We start from the raw sequence: 15,000 nt of genomic DNA, 5'->3' as shown, positions 1-15,000 counted from the left end.
CGTTTTGGGCAGACAGCTTCAAACAGTTGGAAGACCTTACACCTTTGGTTCCTAAAACTGTGGGTGAAAATAGAGATAACAACTGATTCCTGCCAGTTGGAAATCAGAAACCATTTGCAGGCATGCGATTTCCGATATGACAAGAGTATAAATATGTTTTCCTGGTCCCATGTACAACGGATACATTTTTCATTTGGGTTCTGGGCTGAAAAGGGTTGACAAAGCCTCCTTCACTTACTTCATCACCCCATTCAAATTTCTAAACATTTAAGGAAAAAGTCATTCTGCTGTTATAACTTTGGAGCAAACGTTTCCATAGGTTTTCATGTATCCATTCCTTGTTTCCATTCCTGTGTTGTTTCAACTGTATTCAGAGGGTTTCTTCATATATTTTGCAGTTGCAGAACTCACTGCCTTTGATGTTTTTTCTGCCATTTTCTGCCAGTTAACTTCTAAGGCATCCAGTGTTTCCCTTGTAAGGGCTGTAAGGGCTCGGGGGTATTATGACAACTTATGGAGCCATTTGTGGCGCCATTTGTGTCAGATGGAGCCTCAGGCACACACAGGGTCTCCCTTTTCCAATATGACTCATGGGTATTATAACAAGTTCTTCTCCCATAGGGATGGGCCCATTAAGATGCGTATAAATAAGTTGTAGGAGGTTTGGTAGGTCAAGCGTTCCAAAATGTTTGTTATGGCAAAGGAAGGTAGACTGTGGGTAGAAAATAGATGTCTTTCTTTCTATGTCTGTTGCTTAAGGCTTTCGACATAGCAGGGGTTCACACACACACACACACACACACACACACACACACACACACACACATACAGTATATACAGTACAATAACAGTAATTAAAGCTACACTAAGCAATTTTTTTCTGACCACTAGAGGGTGATAGAAACCTCAACACATTTGTAAACACACAGCAAAGCTACTGGGTGATGGAAGCCCTTAAGGACAAACCGTGCATAAAGGCTAATGGCTAAAATAAACGTACCTACGGACAAATATCGCCACTATCGTCTCGCTTTGCCAGATTTTTCTCCCGCTGAAGGTTACATGTCCCACAATGACAAATGAAGAGGTAGGTAGCAAGCTTACTAGTTGAAAACGTTTACTCGCTCGCTTCATCGATTCGCCATTACTCGGGCCGACTTTGACAACAAGCTTTAGGAAAGAGGTGAAAACAACAACACAGCTGGTCCGCGAGTGTGGCTATTTGTTTATATCATTACGTCTCACGGAAATCTCCACGTATCACATGTTAGTTTCAGGATTGGTTACAGGGTCTGAAATCGCTTATTGCAGGTTTCAGATTCAATAGTTAAATAGCTGCAGCCAAGAACAGCAAGAAGGAATTTGGCCTGTTCGCATTTATCAGCATTATCAATACCACGTCACATGACACCACATCACACCACGTCACATGACACCACATCACACCACGTCACATGACACCACATCACACCACGTCACATGACATCACACCACATCACATGACATCACACCACGTCACATGACATTATACCATGTCACATCACACCACGTCACATCACATCATACCACATCTCACCACATCACATGGCATCACACCACGTCACATCACACCACATCACACCACGTCACATGACATCACACCACGTCACACCACGTCACATGACATCACACCACGTCACATCACACCACATCACACCACATCACATGGCATCACACCACATCACACCACGTCACATGACATCACACCACGTCACATGACATCACACCACGTCACACCACGTCACATGACATCACACCACGTCACATCACACCACATCACACCACATCACATGGCATCACACCACATCACACCACGTCACATGACATCACACCACATCACACCACGTCACATGACATCACACCACGTCACATGACATCACACCACGTCACATCACATCACACCACATCACATGGCATCACACCACGTCACATGACATCACACCACGTCACATGACATCACACCACATCACCTGGCATAAATAATAATAATAATAATAACACACACCACGTCACATGACATCACACCACATCACATGACATTATACCATGTCACATCACACCACACCATGTCACATCACACCACACCATGTCACATCACATCACACCATGTCACACCACACCATGTCACATCACATCACACCATGTCACACCACACCACACCATGTCACATCACATCACACCACACCATGTCACACCACACCACACCATGTCACATCATATCACACCACACCATGTCACACCACATCACACCACACCATGTCACATCACATCACACTATGTCACACCACACCACACCATGTCACATCACACCACACCATGTCACATCACACCACACCATGTCACATCACACCACACCATGTCACATCACATCACACCATGTCACACCACACCATGTCACATCACATCACACCATGTCACATCACATCACACCATGTCACATCACACCACACCATGTCACACCACACCATGTCACACCACACCACACCATGTCACATCACATCACACCATGTCACACCACACCATGTCACACCACACCATGTCACACCACACCACACCATGTCACATCACATCACACCATGTCACACCACACCATGTCACATCACATCACACCATGTCACACCACACCATGTTACGTCACATCAAACCACACCATGTCACACCACACCACACCATGTCACATCACATCAAACCACACCATGTCACACCACACCACACCATGTCACATCACATCACACCATGTCACACCACACCACACCATGTCACACCACACCATGTCACATCACATCACACCATGTCACATCACACCACACCATGTCACATCACACCACACCATGTCACATGTCACATCACACCACACCATGTCACATCACATCAGTCACATCACACCATGTCACATCACATCACATCACACCATGTCACATCACATCAGTCACATCACACCATGTCACATCACATCACAACATGTCACATCACACCATGTCACATCACATCACACCATATCACATCACATCAGTCACATCACACCATGTCACATCACATCACATCACACCATGTCATATCACATCACACCATGTCACATCACATCACATCATACCATGTCACATCACATCAGTCACATCACACCATGTCACATCACATCACACCATGTCACATCACATCAGTCACATCACACCATGTCACATCACATCACAATATGTCACATCACACCATGTCACATCACATTACACTGTCACATCACATCACATCACACCATGTCACATCACATTACACTGTCACATCACATCACATCACACCATGTCACATCACATCACACCATGTCACATCACATCACATCACACCATGTCACATCACACCATGTCACACCACACCATGTCACATCACATCACACCATGTCACATGACATCACACCATGTCACACCACACCACACCATGTCACATCACATCACACCACACCATGTCACACCACACCACACCATGTCACATCATATCACACCACACCATGTCACACCACATCACACCACACCATGTCACATCACATTACACTGTCACATCACATCACATCACACCATGTCACATCACATCACACCATGTCACATCACATCACACCATGTCACATCACATTACACTGTCACATCACATCACATCACACCATGTCACATCACACCACACCATGTCACATCACACCACACCATGTCACATCACATCACACCATGTCACACCACACCATGTCACATCACATCACACCATGTCACATCACATCACACCATGTCACATCACACCACACCATGTCACACCACACCATGTCACACCACACCACACCATGTCACATCACATCACACCATGTCACACCACACCATGTCACACCACACCATGTCACACCACACCACACCATGTCACATCACATCACACCATGTCACACCACACCATGTCACATCACATCACACCATGTCACACCACACCATGTTACGTCACATCAAACCACACCATGTCACACCACACCACACCATGTCACATCACATCAAACCACACCATGTCACACCACACCACACCATGTCACATCACATCACACCATGTCACACCACACCACACCATGTCACACCACACCATGTCACATCACATCACACCATGTCACATCACACCACACCATGTCACATCACACCACACCATGTCACATGTCACATCACACCACACCATGTCACATCACATCAGTCACATCACACCATGTCACATCACATCACATCACACCATGTCACATCACATCAGTCACATCACACCATGTCACATCACATCACAACATGTCACATCACACCATGTCACATCACATCACACCATGTCACATCACATCACACCATGTCACATCACATCACACCATGTCACATCACATCACATCACACCATGTCATATCACATCACACCATGTCACATCACATCACATCATACCATGTCACATCACATCAGTCACATCACACCATGTCACATCACATCACACCATGTCACATCACATCAGTCACATCACACCATGTCACATCACATCACAATATGTCACATCACACCATGTCACATCACATTACACTGTCACATCACATCACATCACACCATGTCACATCACATTACACTGTCACATCACATCACATCACACCATGTCACATCACATCACACCATGTCACATCACATCACATCACACCATGTCACATCACACCATGTCACACCACACCATGTCACATCACATCACACCATGTCACATGACATCACACCATGTCACACCACACCACACCATGTCACATCACATCACACCACACCATGTCACACCACACCACACCATGTCACATCATATCACACCACACCATGTCACACCACATCACACCACACCATGTCACATCACATTACACTGTCACATCACATCACATCACACCATGTCACATCACATCACACCATGTCACATCACATCACACCATGTCACATCACATTACACTGTCACATCACATCACATCACACCATGTCACATCACATCACACCATGTCACATCACATCACACCATGTCACATCACATCACAATATGTCACATCATGTCACATCACATCACACCATGTCACATCACATCACATCACACCATGTCACATCACATCACATCATACCATGTCACATCACATCACATCACACTTTCACATCACATCACACCATGTCACATCACATCACACCATGTCACATCACATCACACCATGTCACATCACATCACACCATGTCACATCACATCACACCATGTCACATCACATCACACCATGTCACATCACATCACAATATGTCACATCATGTCACATCACATCACACCATGTCACATCACATCACATCACACCATGTCACACCACATCACACTGTCACATCACATCACATCACACCATGTCACATCACATCACATCATACCATGTCACATCACATCACATCACACCATGTCACACCACACCATGTCACATCACATCACACCATGTCACATGACATCACACCATGTCACACCACACCACACCATGTCACATCACATCACACCACACCATGTCACACCACACCACACCATGTCACATCATATCACACCACACCATGTCACACCACATCACACCACACCATGTCACATCACATTACACTGTCACATCACATCACACTTTCACATCACATCACACCATGTCACATCACATCACATCACACCATGTCACATCACATCACACCATGTCACATCACATCACATAACACCATGTCACATCACATCACACCACATCACACCATATCACATCACATCACACCATGTCACATCACACTATGTCACATCACATCACACCATGTCACATCACACCACATCACACCATGTCACATCACATCACATCACATCACACCATGTCACATCACACCATATCACATCACACCACATCACACCATGTCACACCATGTCACATCACATCACATCATACCATGTCACATCACATCACATCATACCATGTCACATCACATCACACCATGTCACATCACATCACATCACACCATGTGACATCACATCACATCACACCATGTCACATCATACCATGTCACATCACATCACACCATGTCACATCACATCACACCATGTGACATCACATCACATCACACCATGTCACATCACACCACATCACACCACATCACACCACATCACACCATATCACACCACATCACACCATATCACATCACACCACACCATGTCACATCACACCATGTCACATCGCACCACACCATATCACATCACATCACACCATGTCACATCACATCACACCATGTCACATCACATCACACCATATCACATCACATCACACCACATCACACCACATCACACCATATCACACCACATCACACCATATCACATCACACCACACCATGTCACATCACACCATGTCACATCGCACCACATCACACCATATCACATCACATCACACCATGTCACATCACATCACATCACATCATACCATGTCACATCACACCATGTCACATCACATCACACCATGTCACATCACATCACATCACATCACACCATATCACATCACATCACACCATGTCACATCACATCACACCATGTCACATCACATCACATCACACCATGTCACATCACATCACACCATGTCACATCACATCACACCATATCACATCACATCACACCATGTCACATCACATCACACCATGTCACATCACATCACATCACACCATGTCACATCACATCACATCACACCATATCACATCACATCACACCATATCACATCACATCACACCATGTCACATCACATCACATCACACCATATCACATCACATCACATCACACCATATCACATCACATCACACCATATCACATCACATCACACCATATCACATCACATCACATCACACCATGTCACATCACATCACATCACATCACATCACACCATGTCACATCACATCACACCATGTCACATCACATCACACCATGTCACATCACATCACACCATGTCATATCACATTCATGTGCACTGATACAGAGTCACAGTGCAATCTGCTCCCTCTCTGCATGGTAAGAGAGAGGGAGAAAGAGAGTAAGGAAGTAAAAGATAAGTGGGTGGGCGGACAAGAGGCAGAGAAAGAATGCGAGAGAAAAAAAGAGAGGTTTTAAGGGTTTAAGACAGTGGGAGAAAGAGGAGAGGAAGATGTGAGAGATAGAAAAGAATATGCAAATACACACTGAAGCTCCTGTGGCTCTGATCCAGTTTGACAGAGGATGATGAACTGATTGTGAGCCTTGATAGAGCTGGAGTATGATACACACACACACACACACACACACACACACACACACACACACACACACACACACACACACACACACACACACATTGAGAGTGGAGAAAGGCTGAAAGTGAACAAGACTCAGTGGAGGGCTTTATTATCGCATATTCAGATATATGTTTCCTTGGGCAGTTTTTCATGCAGCCTAAGCAGTTTTAGGTTTTTACCCCCTACTGCAACACTGCTGTGGCCGATCCACTGTGCACCAAGTTTTTCACCCTCTTTTTGCCTTTTTAACAAGCCTGGACCCTCTACCGCTCTCTCCTGCCTTCCTGTAACCTCCCACAAACATAAACACACACAGGAACACAAACACACAATCAGACACGCAATATACACAAATACAAACATGTAAGCATACGCGAACACACACACACACACACACACACACACTGACGCACACACACAGCCCATAGAACCAATAACAGATGACCTCTCTCTCCCAGCCGCCCGCAGTTCAGGAAGTGCGCTGATGTAATGGGGTTCGAGTGAGGTCGATGGGGGTGTGATGGGGTCGATTACATGAGCAAACAAAATGGATGGACTGTGTGTGTGTGTGTGTGTGTGTGTGTGTGTGTGTAATTAAGTCTGCGTCTGCTAATGAAGGCTGACCTTGCTACATAGTCTCTCAGTCATTCTTCTTTGTGTTCTCTGTAGGCAATTGGTGCCCAGATGAATTAGTCATATATAGTTTATGTAGCTGTTTTTTTTTTACTGCATATCTATGTATGCGTGTGTGTGCATGTGTGTTTGTGTTTGTGTGTGTACCTTTGGCCTGCAGAGTTACAGGAAGCTAGCAGCAGGATACAATGTAAAGGTTTTATAGTCTATTACAGTAAGCCACACAGGACCCACTCATTATCAGATATGCCCCTATACACACACACACACACACACACACACACATACACACAGAAACACATTGCTGTGGCCCCCTATGGATTTAGAGCCAAGAAGTCCGTCCTTCTCTAAGTAAAAACTGATCTTAAAGTAACACTAAAGTTTGGAATGTGTCAGCTGGCTAAGATATATGTCTTTTCTGCTCCCCTGCTGCGAAACATCTGTAGTTACAGTACCCTGACTTGTAAGTTTTAGAAAAGGCAGAGCATGACGGGGGGGGGGGGGGGGGGGGGCAAGGAGTCAATGTGAGGGATGACGGGTCCATTTCATAACAGCCTCACGGTTACAAGAACAATTCCAGACCATGCGGAGCTTCTAGCTGCGGGAAAAAACCTGTTACATTTCACAAATGCTTTAACCAAACCACACCAGGATGTGCTAGAGCAACCAATAGGCATACGGAAATAGCACATAGCTTGCATTGCTGTTCTACTCTGATTCCCCCGATTATCAGGAGATAATGTGTAGTTCATGGAGATCTCTTGATATATGTCTTGAATTATTATGTCTGTGATAAGCAGTGTGAGAGATTCAACCTCCTGCGCCCCTGCTCTCTTGAGAATCTGGGTTGACTCCTGGTTCATTTTTCAGAGAGACAAATGTAGTTTTGTCAAGTCTTTGACCCCACAACTTTTTAATTTCAATGCAAAGCCATGGCTTACCCAACAAAAAGAATTCTTTCTAGATTCTAGATAACACAATAACCAAGCGTGTGAGGAGCAGGGAGACAGCTTTTGGATCAACAAACAAGCTGCTTTTGAACATTATGAGCAGAATGTTGTACTTTGAGTGGCCAAAATAAATTTTGGATATGGTTGCAGGCTCTACTGTGTATCTAATGTGTAGAGTGTCTCTTTAACCAGTTTTAACCATAAATTGTCCTGATTATCATGTTGTCTTGATGATCTAAAGCTTTAGAAGTAACAGAAAATCACACACTACTTATCCAGTAGGAGAATATACTATAAGTTGAAGATTTTATTCATAAGTCACTCTCCGTTCATCCAGTAATGTTATTCAAAATAGATTTATGTACAAAATACATTCAGTTTCACCTGTTAACAAGATCAATAAGAACAGCAAAAGCAATTTACAGTATGATACAAGTCACATTAGATTATCAAAGATTAGATTCTGTAAACATTGTCCACAGTTCATCTTATCAAATTCAAAACCTCTCTATCTCAAAACAGATGCACAACAATTTAGTGTCATTACTTTACCCATTATAAAAAGAAGACACATATATTACCCTACAATTAAATGAAAACTACTAAAAAAAGTCAAGAATGTAGGTTGAAATATAATTATCTGTCTCATATGAATGTAAACACTTTGATGAGTACAAAGTTGGAAATGTAAATTCTTAAAAAATGCTTTAAATGCTTTCAAAGATTCACTTTTTAGGAAAATCAAGATAATAAAATAATGAATTGGTAAAATGTTGTCTATAACTGTCTTTGAAGCTATTACTAGAGTTACTAGTTGGCCATGCTTGAAAGGACGCAAGTACAGCAGTTTTCAGTCACACAAGCATTTCACACATCATATGTTGTACCGCACACCTCTACCACATTAGTGTTGTACCTCTCATTTCAATTGTAATGGGTGTAGCTGATCATTCTTCAGTTTCTCATAATCTTTCATACAAAACCGTAAATGTAGGAAAGCAAACACTTTATTCTGACTTCAACCATACCTATGTGCAAATGTACTGCATGTAACAATGAGCTAGTATTACTTGACTCCCAAAAGGATTTTTGTTAAAAAAATTCTGTCTTTCCCCCATCTTTTCCCCATCAGAAAACACAGGACGACTGACAGCTACAACAGGCTTAAGAGGCACAAGTTCTGTGTCAAAATGTGACTGTTCTGTTCTTTACAGCATTGAAAAATAATCAACTGTAGTTGTCACTGCTGAATAAGTATAGATGGATAGATAGATGGAGGGAAGATGCATGATGGGGGACTCTACAAAATACATCTCTCTACATTGTTTAACATCATGACTTCTGTTGTTTTCCTCTCCAGCATGGCTATCTAGTGATCACTCTTGCACACTGGCTCAGTAACCATTCACTATAAGCATCCTTTAACAAAACACTCTCTGTCTCTCTACATTTCTGTCTTGCAGTCCTACTTAAGTCTTTGGTAAATGCTGTTTGCATCACATTTCCTGCTACAATACAAATTTATACACTATGTATATGTACGTGCATGTGTGTGTGTGTGTGTGTGTGTGTGTGTGTGTGTGTGTGAGAGAGGGAGAGAGCGTGTGTGTGTGTGTGTGTGTGTGTGAGAGAGAGAGAGAGAGAGAGAGAGAGAGAGAGTGTGTGTGTGTGTGTGTGTGTGTGTGTGGTACAGCCTCAGTTCAATGGGGAACATTACATGAATGAACTTCAGTCTCTCACAGCATTGGCTTTCTCTCATCTGAACTTGATACGTCCAGTAGAATTCATGGCAGCATTAGTGTTCATGATAATAGCGATCACAATGATTAAGACAATGACAATGTTGATAATAATTAAAACACTGACTATGAAGACAATGGCAATGATGATGATAAAAGCAGTTGTGAGTTTGTCTCTCTTTAGCTTTAGAATGAAAGCTTAACATACGATGTTGCTCATATTCACGATGATGATGCTGATGAACATTTCCACGATGAAGAGTAGGAGTCTGTTAGTCGATGAACTGAGCTCCTCCGTGGGGCACCATCTCCGTCACGCCCCATGCCACCATGTTCCCCCTCTGCTCGCAGCCCTGGCCGTCCCGCAAAGCCAGCTGGGAAATCTCCTCCTCCGACAGCACTCTGTCCCACATGTTCACCCCCGTCATCTTCCCCGGGAACGCCAGCTTGGCGTCGAACCCTCCCTCGAACCCTGGCACCCCGCTCCCGGTCCCTCCGCCCGCACTGGGAGACCCGGGGCAGCAGCCGTTCCTCTCCTGCCCCAGCTGCAGCGAGCCTCCGTCGGGTAGGACGTGCCCCTCGGCCACCCCGGGCGTGGAGGCCACCTTTTTCCCGTCGGCCCACAGAGACGCCAGGCCCTGCTTGGAGCTCCAGGCCCCGCACAGGTGGATCCACTGCGCCGCGCCTCCCGCGTTCACCACGCCCCGCGCCTCCACCAGGTGAGCCTCTCCTCCCACGGTGAAGAGGGCCGAGGTTTGGCCGAGCAGCAGCTGGATCTCGTACGGGTTCCGGCGCGTCCCGTAGGAGAACAGCACGGTTTTGTTGGAGACGGCGGCCGGCTTGGCCCACAGGCACACGGTGAAGGAGGAGAGGGAGAGAGGCACGTCCGGGATGACGGAGGTGTAGATGCGACGGGAGCGCATGGGGAAGAGGAGGGCCGTCTCACAACCTGCGCAACAACAAGACGTGATAGCGTTCATTGCATTTTATAGCGCTGAAAAAGAATCAGCTTCAGCTTAGTTAATGTTTTCTCTTTAAACTGCTGGAGAGGAAGAAAAGAGGAGCGAGAGGAGGCAGTTGAGTTCACTTAAAACAATGCAGTGCTATGCATATTCAAAATGTTTGCATGTGAAGAGAGAGAGAAAGAGTGAGAGACAGAGAGAGAGACATAGACAGAAAGGTGTTTGATCCTTTCTTTATACCTAATTTTGCAATATTTTAATCTTAATTCTAATTTATAGCTGCTGTAGGTAAGTTCGGGAGGAAAGAGGTCAAATCTCCAGAAATCCAAACCAATACAAGGAGTGACACGCCTCCCTCTTCTCCTAGTGATTGACAGGAGGAGTGATTGATGGAACGGGGCCATTCCACACATTTCACTTTGAAATGAGAGCAGCAGAGGAATGGGACTACCGCTGTTTCTAAGATTCTGACATATTATCCTGCTCGTCTTTGGCCACCAAACTTAGTGATTTATTTTCATTACTTACTCAATAAATGTTAATCCATACAAGTTACCTATACTGCAGCTTTTATTTCGTGAGTCGATTCATCTAACATTTGAATGTCTGTGTCATACTAAGCTCCTGAGGTTCCAGGGTTGTGAGGTTGATGTTTCCCACTAGGAGGGAGGTCAGCTCTCCTTGGAATTTGTTTCTTATCATTTTGGCCTCTACAGTACTAACAAGAGTTGGCTAGGCTACAGTATTGTCTTTATTGCTCAATGGCTGTTACTGCCTTCTGTCAATGAAAATACTCCAATCGATTCCACTATGCGCAGTGTTTTATTTCCCATTGCATACCAAAATACTGTAAAGTCTCAAAATCTCAGTCTGACTTCTTTCAATTTTTGGACTGATGCATGGGGAAATTTGAAAGACCGTGTACCGTCATGTAGCTGCATAAGAGGGATAAACTACTCTGCCCAATGTGTTCAGATCAGATCAACTAGTAAAATGGATTGGAAAATTTGGAAATACGATCTGCGGGTAAATGCATGGCAAGTTACCCACATGCACTCACGTCAGTGTGACCAAACGGAATGCAATTTTGAAAATGGAGCTTTTAAGTTTGGGCATTAGGCATGAAAGTGGGGCTGAATGAGAGATGTGCGAGTCGTGGTTCAGAGTGCGGTCAGGTGATGAGATCATGGATCATGGGAGGGTTTTTCCTGTCCTCTCCCTCCCCCTAATCCCCCCTCCCCCCCCCCCCTCTCTTTGGTTCAGTGGTTTGTTCTGCTTCACTCTGTGTGTAACTGTGACTTCAGCATGTTAGAGTCAGCTGTTTTGATAAGGTCAGGACCACCGTGTGTTTCACATCACCCACTCCCCTCTCTCTCTCTCTCTTTCTCTTACACATACACACACATGCGCACAAATATAATTTTCATTATTTGCAAAAGCTTTTACGCACTATTAATCCCTCTCAAACTCACTTTTTATGTGCTGAATTGTGAAACTTAATTTTGTTTATGTACATATATTTTAGTGTGTCAAACAAAGAAAGAAGCTGTGTGTGCGTGTGTGTAAGTTACTCCTCTGTGAGGCTTTCCTAGGGATTTAGCTTCCATTAGAAAATGCACTGTAGAGTTATGAGTTTTGGGCAGAAGAGCTCTGTGGTAGGTATGAACTAGAGTGTATGCGAGTGTGTGTGTGTGTGTGTGTGTGTGTGTTCTGTATTCTTGGTTACCAGTTCCTATCCATCTTTCTCGCTTTACCTCACTTTTATGTCTTTTATCTCTATCTTCCTTCATCTCTCTTATCTCTCTTCATCTCTTGTTTCCTCCCCACCATCTCCCTCTCTCTCTCTCTCTCTCTCTCTCTTCAGCCACCGTCCAGTTGTGAGACACACTCCTTCCCTACTAGAGACCAGAGATCTTAAATATTGACGTTACATTTGTCTCAGGTTTCTGCCTCTCAGGGAATAATGGTGAAAAAAAGACACGCTGAGTGTGTGTGTGTGTGTGTGTATGTGTGTGTGTGTGTGTGTGTGTGTTGAAGAGGGTTCTCATCTGGTTCTGCTTTCCCAAGGTGCTTTGGTGTGGTTTCTGTGCTGACCTGCTAATGATTATACCTCCCTCCGCTCTGTATGTAGGCCAGATTTACATTTCTGGGCTCTATATATATGTGTGTGTATGTGTGTGTGTGTGTGTGTGTGTGTGTGTGTGTGTGTGTGTGTGTGCGTGCTTTTGCATGTGAGTGTGCCTGGGTGGGTGTGTACACATATTTGTGTCTGTGGCACATATGCATGTGCGCACAAATGTCTACAGTCATTTTGTGTGTGTGTACGTGTGCATCTGCATTTGTGTGATCAACTGTAAGTACTTGTACACTCATTCACTTTTGTGTGTGTGTGTGTGTGTGTGTGTGTGTGTGTGCATGGATGAGTAATGCAACCTAAAAATGTTTGAGGTTTTTATTTGATTAATTCAGGGAAATAGAGTTTGCTCATTGAAAAGACTGGTGCCTGCGTGGGACCAAACTTGATCCAAGTTCACTTAGTCACGCTCTGTTCACATAGTCTCTACTCATAAATTCTTATTAGTCAGTGTTTGATACAGTTGTGGCCCAGAGAGTAGAACTAAACCAGAGTAGGTAGATCTCAGCGACTGAAATCACATACAGTAGCATCTTACAACAGGGGCACAGATCTGAGAACAACTTGTGTTCACACTCAGTCCAATAGTTCTGTCATAACATGACAAAGACGCTGTTATTTGTTGTATTATCCTCAATATGTTTTATTGTTGTAATTATTTGTTGTATTATCTTCAAATTTCTGATCATGTGGCCTGATTAATGTTGCTACATCACCGCTCCCATCGGGTGCAAGTGCGTGAAAGCAAATGACTCTTGTGTCTGGATGGACGAGTCCCAGAGTCTGGCTCTCTGCATGCCACGATTTGAAGTCATTCACACGTGCAATTTACATGAAATTACACAGCAACGTGAGAAGGGGCCAGAGCTTGACCTAGAATTTTTTAAGTTACGACCAAAATGTTTTTATTATGAACATTAAAGAAACAGAAGAAGCAAGATGTGAATTGAACTTGAGCATTCTAGAGCTGACCCCGTGCCTGTGAGCTCGTCTTCTCCAAAACACCAGTTGAAAAGAGAAAATTCAGCTTGGGGTTTATGGACAGAGACTAATGTTAGTGAGCGAGGGGGAAAGTATAGGTTGCTACTTGAGGAGGCTAACATGCCTGGAGACAGACAGCGGAAATGGAGAAGGTATTTAGGACAAAGATGGACTGCGTGATTAGTTGCTGGACGTTCAGAAACAAGGCCCAACAAGGGTGGGTGTCATTCTTGCACTTGGAACGTG

At 44.2% G+C, this 15,000-nt stretch overlaps 2 protein-coding genes across 2 annotated transcripts in view; one reads left to right on the top strand and one right to left on the bottom strand.

The window, feature by feature from the left end:
* The window catches only part of veph1 (ventricular zone expressed PH domain-containing 1), an 83,013-nt gene that overhangs the window by 7,560 nt on the left and 60,453 nt on the right, over positions 1-15,000 (top strand). The window lies entirely within an intron of this gene.
* ptx3a (pentraxin 3, long a) overlaps positions 10,512-15,000 on the bottom strand; it is an 8,845-nt gene continuing 4,356 nt past the window's right edge. Inside the window, exon 4 of the mRNA XM_078284217.1 lies at positions 10,512-11,626. Within this exon, the coding sequence (XP_078140343.1) occupies positions 10,950-11,626 (677 nt within the window). The 3' untranslated portion in view covers positions 10,512-10,949. The remainder of the gene's footprint in view (positions 11,627-15,000) is intronic.

Source organism: Centroberyx gerrardi, chromosome 6, assembly GCF_048128805.1.
Source record: "Centroberyx gerrardi isolate f3 chromosome 6, fCenGer3.hap1.cur.20231027, whole genome shotgun sequence".
Classification (NCBI taxonomy): domain Eukaryota; kingdom Metazoa; phylum Chordata; class Actinopteri; order Beryciformes; family Berycidae; genus Centroberyx; species Centroberyx gerrardi.
This window is presented reverse-complemented; position numbering and strand designations above follow the sequence as displayed.